The 26,841-nt window shown below is 38.0% G+C and overlaps 1 protein-coding gene and 1 long non-coding RNA gene across 4 annotated transcripts in view; one reads left to right on the forward strand and one right to left on the reverse strand.

Annotated features, from left to right (window-relative positions):
* Nucleotides 1-16,642, reverse strand: part of GC (GC vitamin D binding protein) — a 32,277-nt gene extending 15,635 nt beyond the window's left edge. Inside the window, exons 1-6 of the mRNA XM_010982673.3 lie at nt 16,503-16,642; nt 5,209-5,278; nt 4,299-4,431; nt 3,517-3,728; nt 2,203-2,335; nt 1,813-1,907 (exon numbers count right to left, since the gene is read on the reverse strand). Coding sequence (XP_010980975.1) covers nt 1,813-1,907; nt 2,203-2,335; nt 3,517-3,728; nt 4,299-4,431; nt 5,209-5,278; nt 16,503-16,560 — 701 coding nt within the window. The 5' untranslated portion in view covers nt 16,561-16,642. The remainder of the gene's footprint in view (nt 1-1,812; nt 1,908-2,202; nt 2,336-3,516; nt 3,729-4,298; nt 4,432-5,208; nt 5,279-16,502) is intronic.
* Nucleotides 1-26,841, forward strand: part of LOC135321170 (uncharacterized) — a 248,317-nt gene that overhangs the window by 97,588 nt on the left and 123,888 nt on the right. The window lies entirely within an intron of this gene.

The raw sequence follows: 26,841 nt of genomic DNA on the forward strand, positions 1-26,841 counted from the left end.
AGATATGTGACTTGCAAACACCTTCTCCCATTCCATAGGTTGCCTTTTCACTTGGTTGATTGTTTTCTTAATGTGGAGAAATTTATGTTTGATGTGGTCCTATTTGTCTGTTTTTGCTGTTACCTATGCTTTGGTGTCATGTTTAAGGAATTGCCAAATCCAGTGTCCTGAAACATTCCCCCTATGTTTTCTTCTAGGAGTTTTCTGGTTATAGGTCTTACGCTTAGGTCTTTAACCCATTTTTAGTTAACTGTACTATATCATATAAGGTAAGAAAGAGTTCAACTCATTCTTTTGCAAGTGCATATCCACTTTTCCCAGCACCATTTGAAAAGACTGTCCTTCCTCCCTTGTGTAGTCTTGGCACCATTGTTGAAAATAATTTGGCCAAATATATAAGGGTTTGTTTTGGAGCTCTCTAATATATTCCGTTGGTCTCTATGTATCATGTTAGGCCAGTACTACAGCATCTGTGTTACTATTGCTTTGTAATATGCTTCAAAATCAAAGTATGAGACTTTCAGATTTATTCTTCTTAAGATTGTCTTGGCTGTACAGATTCCTTTGATATTCTATGTGAATTTTAGGGTGCTTTTTCTATTTTGGCAAAAAATGTCATTGGGATATTGATAAGATTCATATTGCTTTGGATAGTATGGATATCTTAACAATATTAATTCTTCCAATCCATGAGCATGGAATGTCTTTGTATTGTATTTTTGATTTCTTTTAGCAGTGTTTTGTTTTTTATTAAATATTCTTTTAAAATATAATTACAGCCAACTGTCTGATAGTCTCCCATATGGATGTATCATAATTTAAACATGCTCTATTCTAGGGATATTTAGGAAGTCTCTTAAGTTTTTCATGTTAAAAAAAAAATGTGGCAGCAATTGTTCACACTCAGTGATATTTCCTTGGAGAAACTTCCAGACACTAATGCAGGTATAAGTTTATGATTAAAACATATATTTTATAGGTGGTTTTATACTATAAATTTCTATGCTCTACTAACCAAATACTCTTAATGCAAAAGGAAAACTAAAGGGGATGGTCTAGAGAAAATACCATTTAGTATTTGAGTAGTTCTAACGGAAGATTATTTTTAAAGGACTTATGAAGGAAGTTTCTTTGGTCTTTGGGGAGCCTTAGGATCTGGAGCTGGAATGGATTATTTCATGTCCATTACAGGAGAAAACTTGTGGATCAGAGTAAATGGAATTAAAGAGACTATAAATACTAAAGATATAAATCTGGATGTCTGAGGATATATGAGAGAAGGCTAAACAGAAGCTGTCAAAATTAAAGTTTGAAGTTAACAATAGCCATACAAAAATCAAACTGAAGGTTACAAAGTAGCTAAATGATTATGATAACTTTATGAAGCTTAAGAGATATGAAGCTTTGTGCTATATAGTACATATAACAAGAATTCAGGAAGTCATTTCCCAAGAAAAAAGTGGGCAGTGAAAGTAACAGATGAACAAAAACAATTGTTTTTGCTTGTGTGTTTGTAATATACGCCAATATGAATATTGAAGAAATAATTTCTAGTGGTCTACCAGTTTTCTCATGTGAGTATATGGGAAAAAAGTTGATTAAAAGCAAATTGTCTTTACAACGTTCTTGTTCCTTATTGTTCATATTTTGTGAAGAGAAAAGAAATAACTGGGCCCTATTTTTGAAGATTATTGGAGCATAACACTATGGTTTGTATCTTCTATTGTAAGTGTTTTCTTAGAGAATCCTAAGATAATGGATAGATACTACAGAAACAAACAGCTAAACCTGCTGATGGTGCTGAATCTTTACCTGAGCCTTGATTTCTCCTTCCCATAAGCAGCATATTGAGAACAGATTCTATTCGACACAGTGGTGAGAAGTGATAAATGTTTAAGCTGAAGTCTCTAGAAAATAAGCGAGAGAGAATCTCATCAGATGGTCAGGATCCATGGAAAGCAGTGAGCAGGCATGGCCAGAAGGAGACCTTTTCAATAACTAGAAAACTGAATTCTGACTAAAGGAACTTATTTTCCCCCCCCAAAGGTGGTTATGTGTGTTATTCCAACTAAAAAAATACAAAAGAGGCATTTTAGAAACATTTATGGATTCCAGAATCTGAATTTTTTTTTACCATTATTTAAAAAAATGGCATTAATAGAAGGAAGAAAAGAACATCATATGGAATAAAATGACACCTACCTCTCTCAAAAAGCACACTGTTGGGCTTGGTGAGGTACAGCAGGACCCCACCATAGACAGGTAACTCTTGGTGTAACTGACTAGAATTGTCAGAGGAGCTTGTCCATAGTTAATGGAGTAGTCATACAGAAATCTGAGGGGGGAAGATAGCAGGATTGGTCAAAACATTTGTGGGAAACAATCTACTTTTTCATTATGTATTTGATGAAAAAAGGATGCATGTTATGTTAGTTTATAGTTTTAATATCTAAAAAGCACTGTGGTTTTAAAGAAAGGGTCATAAAACTAGTTACTTTTATCAATATTTTCGTTAAAAAAAGTCTTTCCAATTTTCCTGGTGGATTACTTGAGAGGGGCCCATTTGTCCCTTTATTCATTTAGTGTCTGCCATGTGCATGGGCTGTAGTAGCTGCTTATGAATGTTGATCAAACAAATTAAAATGAATGTTAGGCATTTATCTTTCATTGGATTTACCTTTCATTGTCTGTTTATTCTAGATGACTGTTAATGTATAGGCATGCTTACTCGTTGAAATCATCTTAATTTTTAGGTGCATAAGCCCCTAAGGGTCTAAAGAGATGCTGAGATCTTGGGCAAAATCCTCTGAAAATGTACAGGGAAGGGCAAGCCAGCCAACTTTTATAAACTCATGACCTTGATTTCATACTTCTAACGCAAGTTTGAATGACATTGCTTTTGACTTCAGTGTGTGTATGTAAAATGTATTTACTTTTTATTATCATAATTTTTCTCATTTTTCATTTTTATGATCTTCCAAGACTAAAGAAACAATATATAATCTGGCTCCTCATGAATGTTAAACAAAGAGAAGGTGAAAGTCATGTTTGCTTATGTGGTACGTGTGTCATGTTCACAGCCGTTTCTGGGGATGCACTACAGGGATGAAGAAAGGGGCTGTTTATTATGCTCTACCAGAAAATAAGTACTTGTGCACAGTGATAAAGTTCTATCAGATGGTGTGTGTAAGGATCGCTAACATAAGGGGAATCACAGTAGCTGCTGTCAAATATTTGAAAATGTCACGTGGACAGGGAATCCAGGTGCTTCTGCTTGGATACTAGAACGTGGGCGAGAGAGGGTAGGAGTTTGGGAAGGTTGGTTGCATCTCTGTCTGAGAAAGACATTTACAATCATTAGTACTGACAGAGATGGGCTGTCTTGGGTGACAGCCAAGTTCTTGGTACTGAAATTTGGCCAGGTCGTGGTGTAAGAGGTGTGTGTCTAGAGCAGGCAGTTAGATCATGCTGGCTGTTTTATCCCCTGAAGTTCCACATACAATGAAGGTGGCTTACTGATTGGCAAACCCCTTGGGGTCCTTCCTGAATGCCTCACAGATCTCATCGTTTGTTGGCTCTACATAGGTAGGAAATTCTTGTGGCTGGTGCTTCAGGGCGGCCATACAGAGTTTCCTTTCAAGGCCCTCCGTGGTGCAGCACTCAGCGGTTCCTGGGTGCACTGGGAACGGGGAGTCACTTTCACAGGACTTAGCAGACAATGCTGAAGTCTAGGACGAGAAAAGAAAAGCAAGTAAACTCATATAGGCGAGCTTTCAGGCTTGTAGTTCTCCATGTAGTATAACATCTTAGTCTTAAATTTTAAAACTCTCGGTGACACACTGTCCGTGACAAGTGGAATAATTGCAGTTATAGGCACGTATGGGGTCTTATGTTAATACGTGACTCAGAGTAGCACCGAAGAGCTACTGTGGGCTGTGTGTGAGGGCAGCCTTTATAGGTTTTATCCTTTAGTTCAGTGTTTCTCCACGAGTATGTTAACATCTTTGAGGATGAGGGAGGTCATTGGAAAAAGCTCCATTGATTCTGATATGATGGCCAACGTGCATTCTGCTATAAAAACCCCACTGGGTGTTTGTTCTCATTTGGACTTTGTAGGACTAATGGGCAAAATTGGCTTGTTGTACTAGAATCACCTTGGGCTCTTGGGATAATAGGCTTCATATTTTCCCCAACCTTGGAGTGGGTGGGTTGCTAAGACTCCCCCAAGATATAACATAAAAGCCTACTTGACTCGCTTCTATGGGCCACCATAGAGATGGCCAACCGCACAGCCCTACCCTGTTGTCGTAGCAGTCGGGGTCGGCCTCTTCAGTGCAGCAGGCTTCTGTCAAGGAGACAACTTCATTTACGAGATGACTGATCTGTTCAAATGTGCCACTGGGAAACTTTCTGCTGTATAGGACCATTGACCTGAGGAGGGGAAAAGTAAATCAACACATTCAGAATTTTTAAAGGTTTTCGCATTTGCACATTGTGATATGAAATCTGTTCAATTTTCTAATGCAATATGGCACACATGTTCTTTTATACTAAAGTACAGTCAGTTACAATGTGTCAGTTTCTGGTGTACAGCACAGTGTCCCAGTCATGCATATACATACATATATTCATTTTCTTATTCTTTTTCATTAAAGGTTGTTACAAGATGTTATATAGTTGCCTGTGCTATACAGAAGAAATTTGTCTTTTCATCTATTTTTATATATAGTGGCTAACAATGCACACATGTTCTTGATGAATGAAAATAATAACATTGACTTTAAAAATCAGTTTACCTAGAACAAAAACTAATCTTGTAAAGCAGCAAAAGGTGGATTTGGGTGTTCCATCAGACCAGCTTCATCTTCGTTCTTCCCTCCAGCCTCCCCAAATGAACTGGTTCTGTACCTTTATTGCCTTTGTTTGCCGGAGTCCTAGCTTGTACTACTTGCTTTTAATTCACCTTAGAAAACTATGTGTACTTATTCCCTCAACTCATTAAAAAACTTGTGACAAATTCTTAGACCACAGTAACTACAGCTGAGCTGGAATCTTTGGGCGTCCTCTGCTTGCCTGACATCTCTGCCCACTATGCTCTCAATCTTAGCAGAGGTCAGATTAGCCCCCAACATGGAATTGAAGTCACCGCACACTTAGCTTCAGTCAATGTCAGGTAACCAAGAGAGTGCGTGAATACCTCATACTTACAAAGATGTGAAGTCATCTTTTCCCAAACTGGCAAGTTCCTTGCAGACTTTATCTTTCTCATAATCTCGACCTAGGAACCAGAAATAGTAAAAATTGTATCTTTTCCCTTAAAACTTTACAGTAAATGTATGTACGTATAAAGGGGTCTTCCACATGATGCACTGATGGGAAAGTAGCATTTTCTCTATTTGCAGTTTCATTTTTGGTGCCTTTGTGTTTTCTCACAATGGATCAGAATTTGCTATAAATCTTAATGGAGGGCAGGAAAAGAATATCAGAAGTAGGTAAATCAAAATATATATACCAACTAGTGAGTCAGAACCTATTGATAAGTCAGTCCTTCTCTTAGGTTCTGTTTTTCCAACAATGTGAGAATCTTTTTATCCCTCGTTCCTTTCTTTACCTCGGTCTCACCTAAGGCCTTTAGAGAAACAAGAAATAAAAAATAAATGGAGTGTATGTCTGTATTCCAATGTGAAGAGCTAAGGATTTTAAAGGAGGGGTGTGCGAGCTGGTGTTGCCACCCTTGCCCCCTGACCCTCCTCCAGGCTCTAAGGAAAGGCTAGGAATTGAGCTGATGGAAAAGATGGAAATTAGGCAAAATATTTTTGGGGGAAAGTTCTAAGGGTGGTAGGTTTAGGGAAATGGTGGGAGAGTGCTTCTCATTTCAAGCATAGAGGGGCTTCAAGGAAACAGACTTTGATAGGCGACCCCTATAAGCTGGTGTACACAGGACAGGCGTCTGACTCAGACTGCGGAATCTGAAAGCTGAAAAGGGCTGGTTAAGTGACTTGGGGCAACAAAGGAGAAGACTGGGTGGCGGGGAGCTCTGCTGTGGCCTGTGTCCACGATGTACATCAGACAGGAGAGCAAACTGGCCTGGAGTTGTCTTAAATGTCTTCCCTCCCATCCGCCTCAAAAAAGGCTTATCTAGAGGGAAGCAGGCTACCAACAATGGGATACCTCTGTGCAGATACAATTAGAAAATCAAAGGGCCAAAGGGAGGTCTCCAGGTGCCAGCTGGATGTGAGAGACTGCAAGGTGATGGAGAGAAAGCTCCAAAAAACCCATTAAGAGAAGTGTCAACTTTTGAACGGTTCCCGTTACCAGAGAAAACAACACTGTCTCACCAAACTACCCACTGAATTAGTATTTGCTGCTGCTTCCTTTCCTGCTGGCATCTCTGTCCTGTGCGTTACCCCTGGAAGAGCTAAAAGCTGCCTGGAGAGGAGAGAAGAGAACTGCAGAGAGGAGACAGGACAATCCCTTTGCCACCATCGGCAAAAGGATGGAAACACACCAGATCTGGGGGCCAGCGTCAACTTTAAATGAACTTATAAATTTTTGATTATTAAACTAACCAGACCTTCCCAGGACTGTTAAGAGGTGGTTCTTTTGAGGTTCAGAAGGACCAGAGGACTTTATTATTGGATCAGAAAAATCATAGAACTTACTCTGAAGTCCATTCAAGAGGTTGGGAAGAGCTTGTTCCCACAGGGGATGAGTTCTGTACTGATGGTGAGACCCACTTGTTCCCCAGGCCTACTACACGCACAAGAGGGTGAACACATGGAAGGCAGCTGGTGTTTTCCTTCCCTGATTCATCATTCATGCAAGTAAGTCTAGGAAATTTCCCAATGCTTTCTGATGCTCTCTCTTTCCAAAAAAAAAAAAAAAAAAGTATATATGAATGTCCTAAATGGTTTTAATGTTTAGCAGCTTATCCTCCTGGATTTAAATATTGGGAAATCCACCTTGGGTGATATGATGGTGACTACCTTTACCTTTTACCTCCTAAGTGTCCTCACCTCAGCTCCCTGAAAGAGTGAATATGCATAAGACAAAGTGGAAACTTTTGTTTGATGGTCTGGAGTGGAAGTGTTAATGGCTGGATACAGGCTGGGGGGAGGGGGCTGTTTTCTTTCTTTCCTTTAAAAAGAGATTAAAGTCTCTTTAGGATTTGTTAGAATTAGCGGTGAAAATGCCTGATTCTGGTGAGAACTGCCTGCAGGGGAAGCTGCTGCACCCTGTGTCTTTCTGGTTGACACACACTATATTACTGAGGTGAGAAAAGTCAGAATTGAGGGATAAAGGCACTCTTAAGCAGCATTTTGTAATAAGAGACAAACTCAAATACCATCAAGATCAAAGAGAAGGTGGAAAAAACCGTTCGGGTTCAAATTTCACGTTATCTTGGAAACGAGGACAAGTCAGTCGGGTTGATGAGGCTAATAGTCGACGGAATATAAAGAGCTACTGTAATTTATTGATTAGTTTACAAGGTTGGATATTGTCACCATTTCAAAAGGTCAAAATAAGGCAGAAATTTTCCATTAATTATTAATGGTATTCAGTGGGGCTGAAGATAAGGGCACAGAGGGAAAGCATTTAGGGTAGAACTGCCCTCCTGTAGTGCGGAGATGGGGTAGTAGGAGGCAGTGTTGTTTTATGTTGCTCCTAAGTAGAGCTAGAAAGAAGGACTGGTGGTTGGTACCAGTTCAGTGTGAGAGAATTTTATTGTAGCTGCGGCTAATTGATAACTGAAACGATAAGCAGCTTTTTGAAGTGAGCTTGTTTTGTCCTAGAAATATTCAAGTGGAATTTAAATAACTGTATATATTAAAGATTCCTAAATTTACTATACAATTCTATCACAAACTTCAAGATCACTTCCAAAAGGTTATAAAATCATCTCTTTTAGAAGCAGTAGAATTTATCAGAGTCTTTTCCCCCCAAAGCTTATGGTTTCAAGCCACACACACACAAAAAGCTCTAATAAGAACTTTCTTCTTTTTATTTTCAGTCAGTTTACAATGCTGTGTCAATTTCTGGTGTACAGCACAATGCTTCAGTCATACATGTACATACATATATTTGCTTTCATATCCTTTTTCATTTTAGGTTACTACAAAATATTGAATACACTTCCCTCTGCTGTACAGTATAAACTTGTATATGTTTTATATTTAGTAGAACCCCTTTCTTCTTAATGCAGAGGAGCCAACATTGTTTCATAAACTCTTCCTATAGAACTGCGGAGGTCATTTTTATTTTATTGTGACCACTCAGGAAATATGCAAAATGAGAGTCTGCATTCAATGGGGACACCTCCGATGAACATTTTAAGAACTATTTTGTTTCTGGCTTTCCAGATTCAGATTTCTCACTTCTCCAAGAAAGGAGAGCTTTGTTCAGTGTGTTGAGAATGTGAACGCACGTGTGAGTGGACACTACAGATAAGTCTCCTGTTATATAGCTTTAATTAAATCAACTTGTGTTTGCACAGAAGTACATTGGAATCCCTGGGTGTTATGTACTGCTTTAGTTAGAAAGCGAAATGATGATAGAAAAAGTGGAAAACTAGATCAACTATGTAAGACTTAAAATGGCTTTGAAACCATTTTTGCTGGAATATTCAGCCTTGGGCGAGACAGAAGCAAGGGAAGAAGCCCGAAAGAGGCAGGAAAGAAATTGAGAATTCTGAGGATAGAACTGCTCTTTTAACAATACCCTGTAGAGGAAGCTGTTGCACCGTGTATCTTTCAGGTAGACTATTTGAAATATTTCTTATAAAAATTCATTTATTCATTTATTCAGAGAAGATCTATAGCTTACCAGATTAAGCAGATATGTTAATCACTTTTTCATCAAAAAATAACGAATACTGAAGTTAATATGCAATATGATTGTTATAAATTGTTTCCTCATTCCATGGAATACTGCCTAATAAATGTTTTCACACCCGTTGAGCTCACTTTGATTCATAAAATTAAATCCTATCTCAAATGAATTGCAAATGACATACTGTTCTTTGATGTGCCATGTAGTTATGAAGAAGGCAGTCTGGACTTTGATACGATACGGTTTCAGTAAATATTGACATAATCCTAGTGACACTAGTGAAATCACTTTCACATTGTGACCCCTCAGCGCTAAATGTTTACAAATGTCATTTAATGGAACTGTTGCTTTTTGCAATAGCATTCCCTTTTCCATCTGTATTGTGAAACATTCTGGTAAATTGTATCTAATTCTGGACTTTTGAAAACACTTCATGTACTTTCAGGAAGTCTTCAGTGCTTCTTGCAATCTCCCCTCTCCCCACACAGCTGACTCATTCATACATGTTTTGAAGACTTACTCTGCACCAGGCATTGGGTTCAGTACTGAGTATTCAATGGAGAGCAAAATAGACATCCTTGTCCTCGTGAGATTTCAATCTACTGGAGATAAACAACACAGTACTCGCTGTCTTGGTATAAACTTTGCTAAAAAGGGTATTTTGAATGCTTTAACTGCTGTTACGATGTTTGGTTCCCTAGAAAAGGTGTTTGTATACCATGAGCAGTGGGTGGACCGAGAACAATGTTGATGTGAATACATGCTTACACAGGCTGCTAGGGACTGTCTTAAGCTGCTGTTTTCCTCTTATGTTCTGGAGAATCATGGGCTTTTAGAACTATTGGGCATTTATATTTTTGCAATTTTATTCCTTTGGTGTTTTTATTTCCATTCTACACCAACAGACTCATCTATTTCAGAAGAGGTCAGTATAATTTTTTTTTCAGCTTAAGAATATGGTTTGTAGTATTCATTCAAACTAGTTGGGCTAGATGTTCAGAGTAGTGGTTTTAGTTGAGAAATTAAACATTGTTGGGTTGGTTTAGGAAGCTGCCCTGATTGGAACTAAATAAAACTGTTATATCATTAAAAACACTGTCAATAAAGAAGTGGCAATCAAATTAGTACTTTTATTTCATTTTTCAGGCTTTGGGGGTTGCATTCCCATCGACACTTTAAATCCTCATTGCATAAAGCATTGGTCTGGTTTTTGATATTGATACTGATGTTTGCAGGCAGGTGTGATTTTTTCAGTTAGAGTCGATGGAAAGAAATTCAATCCTTTTTAATACTAAGAGTTCTGCATGACATCTATAGATTAATTGAGAGGAAATTAACTATACTTCTTAGGGTGCCATCAGTGGAAAATTTTGTATTTTGAAAATTAATACAGGGGCAGTGGGGCAGTTGGCCAGAAACTGTGATTGCAGTAGTGGATGGCCTCAGAGACTCACTGAAATTTAATGTCTTTGGGCTCAACACAGGTGGTAATGCATATAGATGCTACATTCACCAAAGTCCCAAAGGAGGCATTCTTTCTTCACGCATCTCATTCCACCTCCCCTCCCCTTCAAGGTTGAGCACCTTGTCACTTACAAGTGCTTTTGCAGGAGTGAAGATAAAAGAGCAAGTTCCCTCTCCCACCTTCCGTGTGAGTGAGGGTGTTGTCTTCAGCATTTTGACTTGGAAACTTAGAATTCATTGCAGGGCTTAGTTTTCAAAGCGATATAAAAATAAATAACATGATAAAGCACCATGCCAAAAACGTGAAAGCTACCAATACTTAAGGACCTGAGGTCTGATTGTAGAGATAAGAATAGAACACTGACAGTGATCATTGCCATAGAAGAGATTGAAACAAAGCGTCATGAAACCATAGAATGAAAAAAGGCTTTTAGAAAGCCTCGTGAAAGGAGTTATTACTTGAAGTGGACCATGAACGATGGGCAGGACTTTAACAGGAGCAAGTGAATCGGGGGGGGGGGGGGATTTTAAGTGGGGAGAACAACATGGAGAAATACCTGAAGTTAGAAAGTCACAAGTCATGTGTGGCAAATGAGCAATCCCATAATGAAACTGAAGTATGGGACTTACACACTGGAAGACTTGATCACCAAAGTTTTACTTACATTTTAAAGTAATGGGGTATCTGTTGAAATATACTCACGTAGGGTAATGACCAACTCATAGCTGTATTCAGGGAAGAGAAATCTTAGATTGAAGAGAAATAGTACCTTGTTAAGGCTGTTCTATGAAATGTTAATCTATATAAAAATATTTAGTACATCTCTTGCCTAACATGTGGTAAACCCTCAGTGAATGTTAGCAACTCTTATAGTGAGATGCAGTGATAAGATAAATTACGAGATACATGTGCCCCTGTAATTAGGATCCCACGTGACATGCTGTAGTCCTTTTCTCAGGAGGTAGGCTGACCAGGTTCCCCTGGTCAGAGGAACATGGAGGAGAAGGTAAAAATAGAATACTTTGAGAAAGCAAGGAAATGAGCCCACACGTACCCCAGTTATCTCCTGCTCATTTCTCCCTGGATCTGGCCAATAAAATTGCAGTCTATTAACAACGAGATGCCGTCACTCAGCACTCTTTTCCCTTGGGAAGTCCCAGCCTGTCACAGGACCCAGAAACCTAATGTATTAGATTTCTATTGCTACTGTAACAGATTGCTACACATTTAATGGCTTAAACTTACAGTTCTACTGGGTAGTCTGACACAGGTCTTACAGGGCTAAAATCAAGTTGTCGGCAGGGCTGTGTTCTTCCTGGAGTCTCTAGGGGAGAATTCATTTCCTTACCTATTCCAGCTTATAGAGTTGGCCTGTGTCTCTTGGCTCAAGAACCCCTTCCTCTATCTTCAAGATCAGCAACTTTGTATCTCTTTGTGCATTTTCTCCTTAGTGACATCTCTTATGCTTCCCTTTTCCACCTTAAAACCCCTTGTGATTATTGGCCCCACTCAGATAATCCTACATTATTTTTCTATTTTAAGGTCAGCTGCTTAGCAACCTTTATTCTATCTGCCATCTTAATTCTCCCTTGCGATGTAAGCAACCTATTTGCAGGTTCCAGGCATTAGGATGTAGACATTTTTTGGAGAATGCTCATTCTGCCTACCACACACTCATCACTATTTAAGCCTGAAGTCGCACCTACCATCAGATGACTCCAAACAGATCAGAACTGGGGTGGATTTATATCAGTCTTATCCCTGGAGTCTCACCAGCCAACTATACATGTTCAATCCCAACACTTCATTAATCCCCCAATAACGGGCCTGATTTTTATTTATTTTTGGGCTCCATTTACCACATTATGTCAGGTTTTGCATTGCATTTTAATATGAATTGATTGGGGAAGGGATGGGAGGTAGAGATTTGATTAAGGAAGCCATTACAATGGCCGGGTGAAGGGGAACAGGGACCTGGATGAGAACAGTATGTGGAAATGGAAATGTAGCAGATAAAAGGATCAGTGTTCATAGGCCTTCAGAACCAAATACATGGAGAGGATAAAGAAGATAAAGGGAATACTGAGAAGGTTCTGTGCAAGGCTGATGCATTTCAGGGATGAAATGTATAGAATACGGACTTGATTGAATATAGTTAAGAAAAATAATGTAAAACCCCAGAGGGTTCTACAGATTTGAACATAAATGATTCAGAGGTGATGGTGCTGGGAAAATAAAGAGGAAAGTTAGGAAACAGAGCTGGTTTCATGAAATAGGAATAAACTGGGGTTTGGGTCAGTTATGGATGACCATGGTAGACAGCATAGATTTCACTTAATTCCCTCTAAATTGGTGTTAGTGACTGGTTCTCTCTTACACTTGTTCTAATATTAGTGAAAGACAGTATTGCAGGTGTGTATCTCACAAGAGGCAGCAAAGTCGTGATTGTGAGCATTGTCTCTGTAAACCCAATGAACTGATGTAAAATTCGGATCCTGCTACTTACTTGCTTGGTTACTTTGGATAAGTTACTTAACCTCTCTTTTCCTCAGTTTTCCCCATTTATAAAACGAGGAGATTAGTGCTGAGCTCCTCATGGTGTTGAAAGGGTGAAATAAATTTAAGAGATTTTAAACATGCTAGTACATTGTCAATAAATGATTAGCTGTTCTATTCAGTGCATGAAATCTAGTGCCAATGCTTCACAGTGAACACTTTATATAATTATAATGAAAATAACAAGAGGCTTGCAAGTTTATTCCTTCTAAGATATCGATTGTCCTAGTTGACATTTAATTTTCCTTAAATACTCAAAACTACAGTGTGGGGAAGCTACCCATTTTGTGATTTTATTCCGAAAATCTATTGAATACTTACTATGTAGCAAGTAGTGTTCTAAAACTGGGGATTCCAGTAAGGAACAGAACTTACTTGATTTCATGGAACTTACATTCTATATTTTACTTTCATTACAATAAACAAATGAGCAGCTGATGATAAGGTGATGAGTGCTAAAAACAAAAGCAAAACAAAGCTAAAGCAGGGGAAGGGAATAGAGAAAAATGGTGTAGGAGGTGCTATTTGAGGTAGGTAGGTCAGGGAAGCCTTCTCTACATGTGAACTTGGAGCAGATAGAGGAGGATCAGTGTTCTCAGAGGAGGGAGGTGCTAATGCAAACCCCTGGGGTGCAGAGTACAGAGTGTGGAGGCCAGTAGGCTGAAGTGGCATCAACTTGGGGAAAATACGAGCGAGGAGGGAGCAATGGACATAATAAAGAAGTTAAGTGACCACAGATACTAAGGGGAGGGTAGTTGTTTCCTTTTAAGAATTTCTTCATCTTTCTCCTATATAAATCAACCCTGTGGCCTTTCAAAGTGTCTGTACTTATCCCCGTACCCCACACACGATGGTGAGTGCATACCTGGCATTGCACCTCAGAACAACAAAGTGTTACTTTGCTGTTGATTTTCAGGGAGGTTGACATGGCTTTTGATGATGGAGTTAGCAACCTCTCTGACTTCACCTCTTCCTCCTTCCCGCTCTCAGCTAAGCCTGAAAAATGCTTTTACTCTGGCTGCCTTGTGAACTTGGATCAGGCGGTATTTGTCCCTAGCTCAGGACTTTTTGCACCTTCAGCTTGAAACATAGTAGATATTTGCATGTCTGTCTTCTTTTCATCATGTAGCTCTCAAATCTGTGTCACCTCCCCAGTCACCGTTGTGTTTGTTTTGCAGAGAGAATATACAGATATATGTGGGAAAATAGACTGCTTATTCTGAATTACTTTGTAGAATGCTGTACAGCTATGTCACTGAATCAAACTTAGGACAGCTTTTTCATATGACTACTGATGAAGGGACAACCTGTAGAAAAGAGAGTGATTCAGCGGTGTTTTGGAAGGTTGGGATAAACCACATTGTCTAAGCCTCTTTTGATGGGTAAGTGGGAGAGGGAAAAATACAGTTATCCATCAACCCAAGGGAAACTTTCTTCTCGCTGTTAGATAACATGCTTAATAAAATTATGCTAAGGATGAAATGCTTAAAGCAAAAGGAAAATGTTTATAATATCTTGTTCTTAAAAACAGCTCTTACAAACAGCAGTGTTTTATCTCTTGTAGCATTATTTCCTGTCAGTAGCCTTCTTGCTTGTTTCTTGGCAAGAGGGAAAGATATAATTTAGGTTAGTGCTTTATCTATTTTAGTTTTGAGTAAAGAAGCCAAGAGGAGGCAATCTGTGAACATAACTTTCTTGCCGCTCATACGATAGATAAAGTGGATATTATAATATCATCTAGACTTGGCATATTTGGTAAGCCCTTCTCACCCAAGGCATACCCAGGGGCTTGTGAACTGAATCCCCAAAGCCATTTGATGAGAGAGGAAGGGCCTGACTAGCTGATGTTCATGTGGAGCTGCAGCAGTGTGCATTTTAGAGCTGGGGTTTTCCAAAGACTACTTCATGGGATACAGGCATTTTAGGAAAGAGCTCATTTGGGAAACTCTGGGCTAAATTTTCTTTGTTTTGGTTTCTCAGAACTGCTCGGACAGCAAAAGCATTGATTGCAAACCAACCAAGAGGGACTAATTATGGCTTATTTATTAAATGTGTTTGGCCATGGAGACTTTTTTCCAAGATGAGTCTTGAGGGAAATATACTTTGGAAAAGGTGTTTTAGACAAATGCTGTGGGTGGTCGTTCAGCTCTCTAGAACTTAACAGACAGTACCACAACCCAAACCAATTCTCCAGCATCTAAAATTCCTTTCGACTCCTTTCTTGTGCATACTTTGTAGCGTCCTGCCAGGAGAGAGCACATGTAGCTTCCAGGTAAATCACTGACTTGCTATTTGGGTCATGCTCAGGTATTAGAGAACAGAGGACTAAGAGGTAATCTGAAATTCAGACCTTCAAGGGAGCTGACTTGAAGTTTTTAGCATCAGTTTCATCAGAGCTAAGAGAATGCTAAAGGATATTGAAATAGAGGTTGCAGAATCCTGTTATCCTCCAAAGCACATTGGCTTCACTTCAAAGAGTTACAGTGTACACTTACTGAGTCGGTAGCTCACAGTGGTAGCTCATGTTCCACATTTTGGCATCCACATACAAGCCCAGGGCCTAACCATTACCAGACTTGCTGTGTTTTGAAGACTCGGGTCTGAATGTACTTCAGTAGGATTTTTCAGGTTCAGATCTGCCCCCGGGAAACCCTCAGCAAGGGAGTAAGCTTTCAGGGTTCCTGGGGACTTGGCCTGTTCAGAGGTCTCATAAGGGGCATTGAATAAGATAAAATTTAAAATAATTTGAATGATGAAAGTAAGATTAAAAAAGTAGGTACAAAAATAAAAGTCAGGAGTAAGGTTATTTGTGTCACAGTTAATAACTGATAATTTCTGGGATCCACATTTTATTCCACTGGTTAAATGTTGTTAATATGAATACTAACGTATGACTTGAGTGAAGCTATTAACTGACAGCACTATAAGAAAATTTTAATTTCAATTTTTCAAAGCAAGATTAAAGCTAATTCCTTTATAAACATTAAAGAATCAGCCAGAAAGTAAATTGAAACTGATTATGGGAAGTTCCCAAGGTGCAAAATTGATAAAGTTGCATATTGCTCAAAGATGAAGACATCATTTGATGAATGATCTTAATGAAACATAGCTGAAATATCTTGTAGCCATGTTTCATAGGTATTAAATTCTTCTATGTGAAATATTTTAGAAACTATAATGCATTTTCAAATACTACTTATAAAGGATTTCTTGAAGATCACAGAAATCTCAGTTGACTTCATACATACATCGTTATGGTATACTGAACTCTGAATGGCAATAAATATTTGAAGTCTGAGGGGGAAAAAAAGCTCAGTGATGGATCACAGCCTCCATTTGCATTATCATTTAACAAATTAAAAAATTCTAGTTTTGAACCATTCTCAGATCTTGGTTATTAAATCTGGGAAAGAAAGTGACAGATTATATAGTTTTTCTTTCTTTCGTGAGATTCTTATCTTGATTTCTTGGCTATTCTAATAGAACACTGTATGTCACATTTGAGCTCTGATTAACCCCCTTTAATTCTTCCCTCTCTCCCCAATATATGCCACAATTCTTCTGTTTTTCACCTTGTGTATAAACTTTTTAAATGTAACAGAATTAGACTAGTGAGAGTTTCTGTAAATGGTCACAGCACTGGAAGTCTTACCTCTCTCTAGAGCACGCACACATGCTACAGCAAGCAGGAAAACCAGGATCCTCTTCATTTTTCTGTGGGCAAATCCTGCAGGACCCCCTGTCTCCTGTAGGTTACCCAGTAAAAAACATGGCAGCCTAAAGTAACCACTCCCCTTTTACTGAGATTCCTGACTATGGACTAATCAATTATTAATCTCTACACAGAACCAAGGGCAGTCATCCTTGGCCCACAAGAGATAAAATATCATCAATGAAGGCAAATAGATAACCTGGGGAAAATGTAGTGGAAAATCGAGGAGATTTAATCATTAACTTTGTCGGACTACAAAAGAGTCAGGGTATATGTAGATTTTTTTTCTCTCCCACTGTGGTTTTTTTTTTTTTTTTTTTTTTTTAATACCAAAGCTTATATAATGTATTAGTGGACGCATTCTCCCTCTTTATGTGTCCCTACCCTTCTCAAGGGTATAAATGGAAACTTGGAGGTCTTCCTCTGTTTAAACCTGCTACAAATAAGGATTATCTTAAAATACCACAGACTAGAGGTTTAAGTAATAAGGGGAAAAAGTGAGACGCCAACTTACCACAATTGCTCAAATCCATAATTTCAATGCTATAAATTTTATTTAAGATGATGGGATAGTACTGTGCTATAGTACTATATATAGTATGTGCTATATTACATACATCTTAAAAAAATTTTTTTTAATGAAAGTCCTTAGGCACTACCACTGAGCTATACCTCCCTCCCTCCCTCCACCCCGCCACATATCTTTCTAAAGCACTGACATACATATTAGAAATAACTCTTGAAGTGAATTAAATAACTGGGGAGGTTAAATGATTTGCCCCAAATCACAAAAGTCAGTGGCAAATCTTGGACTACTAGAGCTAATTTGAAGTTCTTTTTTCTAATACTGTACAATTAGTATATTTTAAGATAATAGAACTTGAGAGCTCACAGCTAGCCTTGTAGAATGAGAATCCAACATCATCATGTTACGGAAGAGAGGCACAGGGAGTTATGATTCACTCCATCATTGGAATCAGGTCAGGATCTGGTTCTCGCAGTAGTCCTCTTTTTAGGAAACAGGGTCAGATACGGGTTGGGTACACTGACTGGAATAAAATCCCTACTCAGCTCTTATTGGCTGTGTAACCTTGGGAGATCATTCTGTTTCTCTAAGCCTTGTTTCTCTCCTATACAAAGTGGTGTACCTTTGTCACAAGATGGTTGTGAGCTTAATTAAGATAATGTGCAGGGTCTTCTGTAACATCAAATGTGGTGGCGTGCACTGGTAACTATTGCTCTTATTCTAATTATTGCCCAGTTTCTTCACTGGCTCTCTAAATTTATAATATCTGAGAAGATTACTGGATCTAATGAGGTCTGGAACTCAGTGGAAATATCTTAGAGCCAGCCCTATATTGTGGGTTTAGGACCATCACAAAAAAGTGATATAGAAGTCTGATACCAATTTAGAAGCTAAGCAATTAACTGCCTGGAAAGATTCCATCAAAATCTCAAACTGCATGAATCAGTTACATTTCTAGTCAGATTCTCCTTCTATATTGAAAATAGTTGAGTGTTAAGTTCAGAAAATGGAGCTCAGCTAGTTGAAAAGGATAACTAAGCAAGAATTAAGCAGAGCTATCTCTAAAGCTGTTGGAAATCCACATGGTAAAGATTAGAAGAAACTCTAAATATTGCTAGAGGCAATATGGCAAGATAGTCTTGCTGTTCAAAGATCAACTTCCTGCCTACTACAAGTCTTCCAAACTTTTCCTTCGGCTAAACTCTTAATTTACTTTGCAAGTTAATTAAAAAATGTGTTTTAGTCTTACTATAAATTATTTGGGAATAAAGAAACTCTAAACAAGTGCCGAAACATTTTAAAAAGCCAAGAAACCCAGAACTCAGAGAATTAACTATTAACACACTACAGTTTCTATTTTTAAGATAATACAATATATGCACAACCATAGTTTTTTTATTTAGCAGTATTTCATCTTCTGATTAGTTCTTTCAAAGATACTCTAGATTGTTTCCCATTAATTTTGTTATAGAACTTAAGATCAGCCAGTTCATTTTTTAAAAATTATAACTTTATCTCTGCTTTTGCAATAACATCTGCCACTTTGGTTTAATGATAAACTACATGTAGCAAAAGTTGCAACATCTCACTTAGGTGTTCTCTTGAGAAATCTCTACACAAGCTGCCAAATGCATCCTCTTGTCTTTATCTTTTTCCAAATGAAAACTGGACTTACATGCTAACAATTTGAGTGTACATGAACCTTTACTCAGTCTTATTTATGTTACTTTCCTTAATTCTTTCAAATGTTGATTGTTCACAGCGATTCTAAAACTGGAAAGAAATAATTGGCTTAAACGAGATGTCTCATGTTGCCATGATTACTTTAGTAAATCAGATGAGGGGAAAAGGGTGAAAAAAGACCAAGTGAAATCTTCTGACACTCTGTTACAGCAGTAGTGACAGCAACTCAGAAATTTGTAATGGAAACAGATACTTTAACAGAATTTTCATTAAATATTTCAGCTGTAAAGTTTCACAGGAGTGTTTGCTCATAAAGAATCAAAAAACATATGCAGAAGTTGAAATAGATTATTGGACACATGAAATTGATGTAATATTATAAACTAATTAAAAAACTGATTTGAAGTACTCTCCTACCTGTTTCTCTGTCTTGCTATTGGCTTCAGAAGAAATGTAGGTTTTTCTCTAAACAAAGCTATATCTAGGCAAAATTGGGAGACAAAGCCCATCTTTAGTTCCTTTCCTGACACATTCTGTTCCTTTAGTAACTCTTAAATCTTACACTCTTTATCAAAGGAATGTCTTTAACGTTTTTTAGGTTGTTATAGGCTGCTTAAAACTCTTCCATTATAATATTCCAGTAGAAATGACCTTCTTCAAGTTGATTTCATTTGCCAGAGTGTTCTTTTCATTCAGATTCTCTTTATACTATCAAAGTGCATTGTTAGTATCTTTCCCTGATAAATGAGCTGACCAAATGAATGTTAGTAGCGTAAAGTGCCGAGTGCTCTCATAACCCACCACTTTCTTGACTCACATGAGAAATTTCAATATCCTAATAAGTCTCTTTTTACTTAAGCTTATTCAAGCTGCATTTACTTGCAATTAAAGCATTATAACTAATGTAATTTTAGACCAGTCTTTCCTCTGTTGCTGTCATTTATTTAAAATGCAAATAGGACCATGTTATTGCCTCCTTACTTAGAACTCTTTAGTTAATACTAATGAAGGGGCAAAACCCACAAAGGGACCAGCAAGACCTCCCAGGCAAGGCCATTGCCTTCCCACTTTTGCACTTCTGTAAAACGGCTTGCTTCTAGGGAAATGAAACTTACCCCCAAAATTCCATTGGTTCCCAAAAGCTCACTCCTGATTGGTCCATTTCTAACACTTTATTAGCATTTACCCCTAAAATTCCATTTATTCCTGAAAGCTCACTCCTGTTTGGTCCATTTCTAACACCTCATGTGCATTTGGCACAAACTTAATCAAAACCTAAAGCCCCTATAAAAGTCTTTGTAAACCTATAGATGGGGTCCAGAACTTGGAGTGTTAACTCCTCTGGGCCCACTGGCGTAATAAAGCTGAGTCCTCCAACCCTCTGAGTGTCACTTGGTCTCTCAATGGGATTCAGGCTGCTGTAACACTAACAGCTATATGTAAAATATACAAACAACAAGGTCCTACGATACAGCACAGGGAACTATATTCAGTATCTTGTAATAGGCTATAATGAAACAGAATATGAAAAGGAATATATGTGTGTATATATATCTATATATATCTATATATATATGAATCACTATGCTGTACACCAGAAATTAGCAGAACATTGTGAATGGACTGTACTTCAATTAAAAAGAAAAAAGCCTGTGCTTAACATTTGTAACTTCATCTTACCTACCTCTATAAGGGACTCTGCACATTAAGATTTAGTACAGCTGAACTGTTTGTGGTTCAATGAGCTTGTGGTTCACCTTGTGCTACTGGGCCTCCAGAGGTCTACGCTCTTCTCCTTGGAAGCCCTCCTGTACTATTTTGTGTGTTTGCTTTCTTATCTTGCAATAGGAGAAGTCTTCCACTTATTCATTTAACATACATTTAATTGATAGCACTTCATGCCTGCTGTCATTAAAGCTGTTGGTACTAGACCTGCATGCAGACCTGCATGGTCCTCATGGACCTGCTAGTCCACCTAGTAAGGCAGATGATGAAAACAATGAGTGGGCTGAGTGGTGAGTGTGCGTGGAAAATGGAGGGGGGTGGATAAGAGTAGATGCAGAGAGACCAGTTTGAAGGCTGCTTTGAAGCCCAAGCAAGGGATGGCAGTGGCCTGGCATGCGGTATTGGCAATGGGATGAAGAGACTCTATCCTGAGGACAGAATTAGGGGATGATCGTTAATTAGATGTTGGGAGGGAACGGCAGTGGTGAGTCCTTAGGTTTCTGGCTTAAGTGAGAGAGTACTAATGTCATTTTCTGGGATAGAAAATACTGGAAGGGACACATAGTTTGGGGAAAGATGTGTTGGGAAGAATTTTGAGTAGGCATATGGTATACAGTTGGCCCTCCATATCTGCAGGTTCTGTATCTTCAGATTCAACCAACCTTGGATTGAAAGTATTCAAAAAATTTCAAAGTTCCAAAAAGCAAAACTTGAATTTGCCTTCCATAGCAACTATTTCCATAGCACTTAGGTTGTATTGACAGCTGTTTACATAGCATTACACTGTATTTTCAGCTATTTACATAATATTTACATTGTATTAACTAGCATAAGTAACCTAGAGATGATTTAAAGTAATACAGGAGGATATTTGTAGCTTATATGCAAATACTACAGCATTTTATAGAGGGGACTTGAACACCCTTGGATTTTGATATCTGTGGGGGTCTTGGAACCAATCTCCCCAGGATATTGAGGGGTGACTGTGCTACCCTGGATGGTAAAAGAGACCTGGATTTCTAGGCTGCTCTGAGTCTTCCTTCTCTGTGCTCTGCTCTCCCATAGTGCTCTTATTTGCACTAAAACTTGTTCATCTAGGTATTCCCAACAGCTAGCACAGAAACTCAACATGGTAAATCCTGAGCAATAATCAGTTTCATGGAGGAATTTAAATATCTAGTGTTTAAAATTAAAGACTGAGATAGAAGTCTATAATTTGTTCTTGCTCATTGAAATCAGGGTAAAATAAATCACTGTTTTGATGAATAAACCAATTTATAATTTTACTTGGATTTTCATGTAAATCTGCAAATGATTCCTATATATTTAAAACAAAAGACGCTATTATATAAATATATCTTACAGAATGTAGGAGTTAGAAAATCTTACAAATATAAATGGCTTATTAAGCAAGGTTACTTCATTTATTTTAAAAGGAAAATTTGAGATAAAATTAGAGAAAACAACTTCTACCATGGCTCCATCTAACAAGGCTATAGTAGTTTAGGAAGCCTTATATAATAAACTGGCAAATAATCATTAATTTCCCAAGAACATTTTCTTTCTTTCTTTTTTTTTTTTTAAAGACAAGTGTGCCTTTTCTGTTGAAGTATAGTCAGTTTACAATGTAGCGTTAATTTCTGGTGTACAGCATAGTGATTCACTTCTACGTAGATGTATATTCTTTTTCATATTCTTTTTCATTATAGGCTATTATAAGAAACTGGATATAGTTCCCTGTGCTGTAGAGTAGGACCTTGCTGTTTATATATTTCTTAATATAGTATTATCTGCAAATCCTGAACTCTCAGTTTATCCCTCCACCCCTCCTTCCACCTCTGGTAACCATAAGTTTATTTTCTATGTCTGTGAGTCTGTTCCTGTTTTGTAAATTGGTTCATCTGTGTCATTTTTTTAGATTTCACATGTAAGTATATTGTACGTTATTTTTCTTCCTCTTTCTGGCTTCACTTAGAATGACAGTCTCCAGGTCCATCCATGTTACTGCAAATGGTATTATTTTATTATTTTTTTTATGGCTGACTGGTATTCTGTTGTATAAATATACCACAACTTCTTTATCGAGTCATCTGTCAATGGACATTTAGGTTGTTTCCATGCCTTGGCTATTGTAAATAGTTCTGCTATGAACATTGGGGTGCATATATCTTTTTGAATTAGAGTTTCCTCTAGATATATGCCCAGGAGTGGGATTGCTGGATCATAGGGTAAGTCTATTTTCAGTCTTTTGAGGAATCTCCATACTGTTTTCCATAATGGCTAAATCAAACTGCATTCCCACAAGCAGTGTAGGAGGGTTCCCTTTTCTCCACACCCTCTCCAGCGTTCATCTTTTGTAGACTTGCATGATGGCCATTCTGACTGGTGTGAGGTGATACCTCATTTTGATTTGCATTTCTCTGATAATTAGTAATACTGACCACTTTTTTCATGTGCCTATTGCCACTTGTATGTCTTCACAGGGGAAATAATTGCTTACATCTTTCGCCTATTTTTTGATTGGGCTGTTTTCTTTCTTTCTTTCTTTTTTTTTTTGGTTATTGAGTTGTATGACCATTATGTTTTTCAAGTCACTGAGTACCAAGGAGAATTAGACTTGTGATTATGCTGTATTCATTTCTACCCCTTCTAATCAATAAAAAATATTTTAACTTAATCACAAAAGTAAAAAGTAGAACAGCTACAGGCAATTAAATAAAATAAAGCACGTATGGATTTTACAGCATATAGAACAGCAGGGAACAATCACAAGAAAAGTATATAAATGTTAGATAAACCAACTCCTCTTTTCCTTTGGGCAGATTGCTAACAGTAAGAAAAAGAAAATGATCACCATTTTCCTTTATTACCTTTTTTCTCTTATCTTTTGTATTGCCTTTGTGATATATTGCCTAAGATGTGTACAAATGCTTAAGAATTTAACTATTCCAAGTTTATCAAAACAAAAAGGATGGTGGTTGTCCTTATGTATGTATTGGTAGGCAGAACATTATAAATTTTACAAATAAGGAATCTGGAAGTTTTACTGAGAAGGTTACTGTTTTATAGTAACGTTGGAAAAGTGGTGAGGATTATTTTCAAGGAGAATTTTTCTTCTAATTATCAACTCATGTTTTAGGTCACTCTTAAATTTACTCCAAGGTTGTCAAATTACAATAAAATCTATTGGCATTTAAATAAAATACTTAGTGAACTAGCTAAAAAAAAAATTTCCAAGACTATGTAGGTACTTATTAGTATTATCTCGATTTCTACGCTGTAGCTATTGTGGTCTAAGTGTTTGCTCAACAACCTGGACTGGCTAGATTAATAAGTGGTTTTCCCCAACCTTTTTGGAGGAAAGGGATTAATGTTGTTACAAATAGTCAGACCACAGGCATACTACTAAAAACATTAACAAGGAGTGAGCTTGGCATTTGCTATGCACGATGCTAGACATTTGAATTTCCTCATTTAATCTTTATGACAACACATGAAATATATATCATCACTTTTTTATAGATAAAACTGAGCCTGAGAGTTTTCTAGTAGGTAGAATCTGAATTTAAAATCAAGCATTTTGATCCAGAGCCACCTCTAAACCAGTGCTCTACTATCAGCAAGAACATATATTTTCCATGGTACTATTTTTCAGTTATATTCAGTCCTCTTCTAGTTATTAAAGTACAATTTCATTTAAAAGAACTAAATTAAGAGTAGTACATGGGTGAAAGATGTTGATAAAAAATTTTTGATAGTGATAGAAGCTCTGCATACTTGAAAAAGATGGGAGCTATAAAATTAGAAGTTTGCAATACTGATTTTGGGGGCATTGGCTTAGGACTTAAACATCCTTTTTTATCGAAGTACAGTCACAGTGTGTCAATTTCTGGTGTACATCATAATGTCCCAGTCACGTATATATACATATATTTGTTTTCATATTCTTTTTCATTAAAAGTTGTTACAAGATATCGAATATAGTTCTCTGTGCTATACAGAAGAAATTTGTTTTTAATCTATTTTTATATATAGTGGTTAACATTTGTACATCTCAAACTCCCAAACTTATCCCTTCCTACCCCCTCCCCCTGGTAACCATAAGATCATTTACTATGTGAGTCTGTTTGTTTGGTAGATGAGTTCTTTAGTGTCCTCTTTTTTTCTTTTTTTCTGTTTTTAATTCTTAATGGATGTAGTTTTACCATAACTGGCCATTTTTCTGCCTCAGGGTTTCTCTGCCACATCTGCATGGGATATCTGTGAGCCCTCTGTCATTCTGATGAATGTTCAAAGCTGGAAGGATGAGAGTTACCACTCTATGAAATAAGTCTAGACTGTGGGGATAGAAATTGGTAGGTAATGCTACTCTTTTCCATCCATAGGCAGAGAATTTTGACATTCTAAATGATTCCTCTGAGGAACCATTCTAGAGTGTGGGAACATGCTTAAATAAAATGCTTGTATGCAAGCTCTGTCTCAGTCTCTGCTTATAGGGGAAACCCAGGCTAGGATAGTTGGTACATTAAGTAGCGCTAGTATTATTTTTCTAGCAGACATCAAGATAGGATTCTAGAAATGGCGATTCACTGGTCACAGTGATCACACCCCATTGCTGGTGGTGGGTGCTATAACCCTTGGCATGCAGTAGCATCAGTATAATTAAAATTTCTGTGAGGGGTTCAGAAGTACAGAAGATAGTAAGCCTTTGGCTTGCAGAGTAACAGCATTGAGTAATATTGTGCCAATAATTGTGGAGTTGTCTCATTTTGTTAGCTGATTTAGAAACTTTGAAAAAAGAAAACAACAGGCTCAGTTTTGCCACTTACCAATTCAGACCGTGCTGTGAAATTCAGAAAGCCTTCACGGCAGTATTGACAACCGTATTTCCTGTAATCACCACACACAGGCACTGTCTTGTCCTGTGGTTATGTTAACTCTCCTGTTCTTTGTAACATTATAGTCTGAAGACCATGGATTTCTTGACTTCCTGCAGAATGTCATCCTGGCACACTGTATACTTGACATATGGCTAACTGGGCATGTTGAATAGGAACTAGGATGTACTCTGATGTCTCAGGACACGTGGGTTGTAGAGGGTGAGAGAGAAACTCCAGGAAGATTCAGGGGCCTGTCATACAGGTAAAGTGTATAGATATTCTGGAAAAATGAGACTCTGCATTTGGTAATCTTCTTTTGGGTTTTAGAAGTGGCTTTTGGGAATAATTCTCTGACTCATTTATTAGTGACTCAAAAGTTGACTATGTTTGAATGGGACCAGAGCAAGAGATGACTTTGAAAAGAAGCCAGCTTACCAGCACAGCACTGGTTTGGGGGCCTGTCCTTCAGAATGCAGTATATGCATTGAAACAGTGGTTTACCTTTTGTGATACATGGTGCTGTGTCCTCAATAACTAGAACATATGGGAATGGGAACCAAAGATTACAGGGAGGATTGGCCCATCTTACCATTGCCCCAAGTGACCCTCTTTTGGAATTTGTGTTGCTTTTTCCTTGGCTCCACAGGAATAGAGGTCCTGCATCCTAGCAGGGAAATACTTCTACCAGAGGTAAGGATTCAAATGGCCTGAGTCTCCATTACTACCTTATCATTCAACTCCTAATGCCATTGAACCATCAAACAAATACAAGAGTTACTGTACAGATGGGAATGACTGATCCCAATTACCTGTGACAGAGATGTCAACAGTGGGGGCAAGGAGTATATCTGGAATCCAGGAGACCATCTTGCTGCTTGTATGTCCAGTCATGACTGTAGATAGGTAACTGCAGCAACCATGATTAAACCACAGTAAAATGACTCAAGGCTTTGACTTCTCACCTCATGGATTTCTCACTAAGCAAGAAATCTGGAGCTACTGAGTTATTGCCCAAGGATTAGGGAAATCTCAAATGCATGATGGAGGAGAGAAATAATGAACACCGTGATAGCCTTGGGATGAGCTGCAGCAGTGGGCACTATAGCTTGTTTCTCTGTGACCTGTTGGATTTGATGTGAACACAAGTAGGTCTGAGCACTACCAGTGGTGAGCTATACTGGATGACGCCCATGCTCTGCTTCCCAGTCTCCAGTCTTCAGCCCACCTTCCCATTCCAACTACTGCTGCGGCAATCCACTGCTTAGAGGTGTAATCTGACAGCCACTTGCCTCAGCTGGATTGCCTGTCTCTTGCTTTTTGCCCTTGTGTTTTTCTACAAACCAGTGTAGAACACTGGCAAGAACCAGTTCAGCCATTCCAAAGCATACAGGAGGAGTGAGAGAGTTATTACCATGGGGCAGTTCTTGGCTAATAAAATTGGAAGCAGATGGATAAACACTTAAAA

This window comes from Camelus dromedarius, chromosome 1 (genome assembly GCF_036321535.1).
Source record: "Camelus dromedarius isolate mCamDro1 chromosome 1, mCamDro1.pat, whole genome shotgun sequence".
In the NCBI taxonomy this organism is placed as follows: domain Eukaryota; kingdom Metazoa; phylum Chordata; class Mammalia; order Artiodactyla; family Camelidae; genus Camelus; species Camelus dromedarius.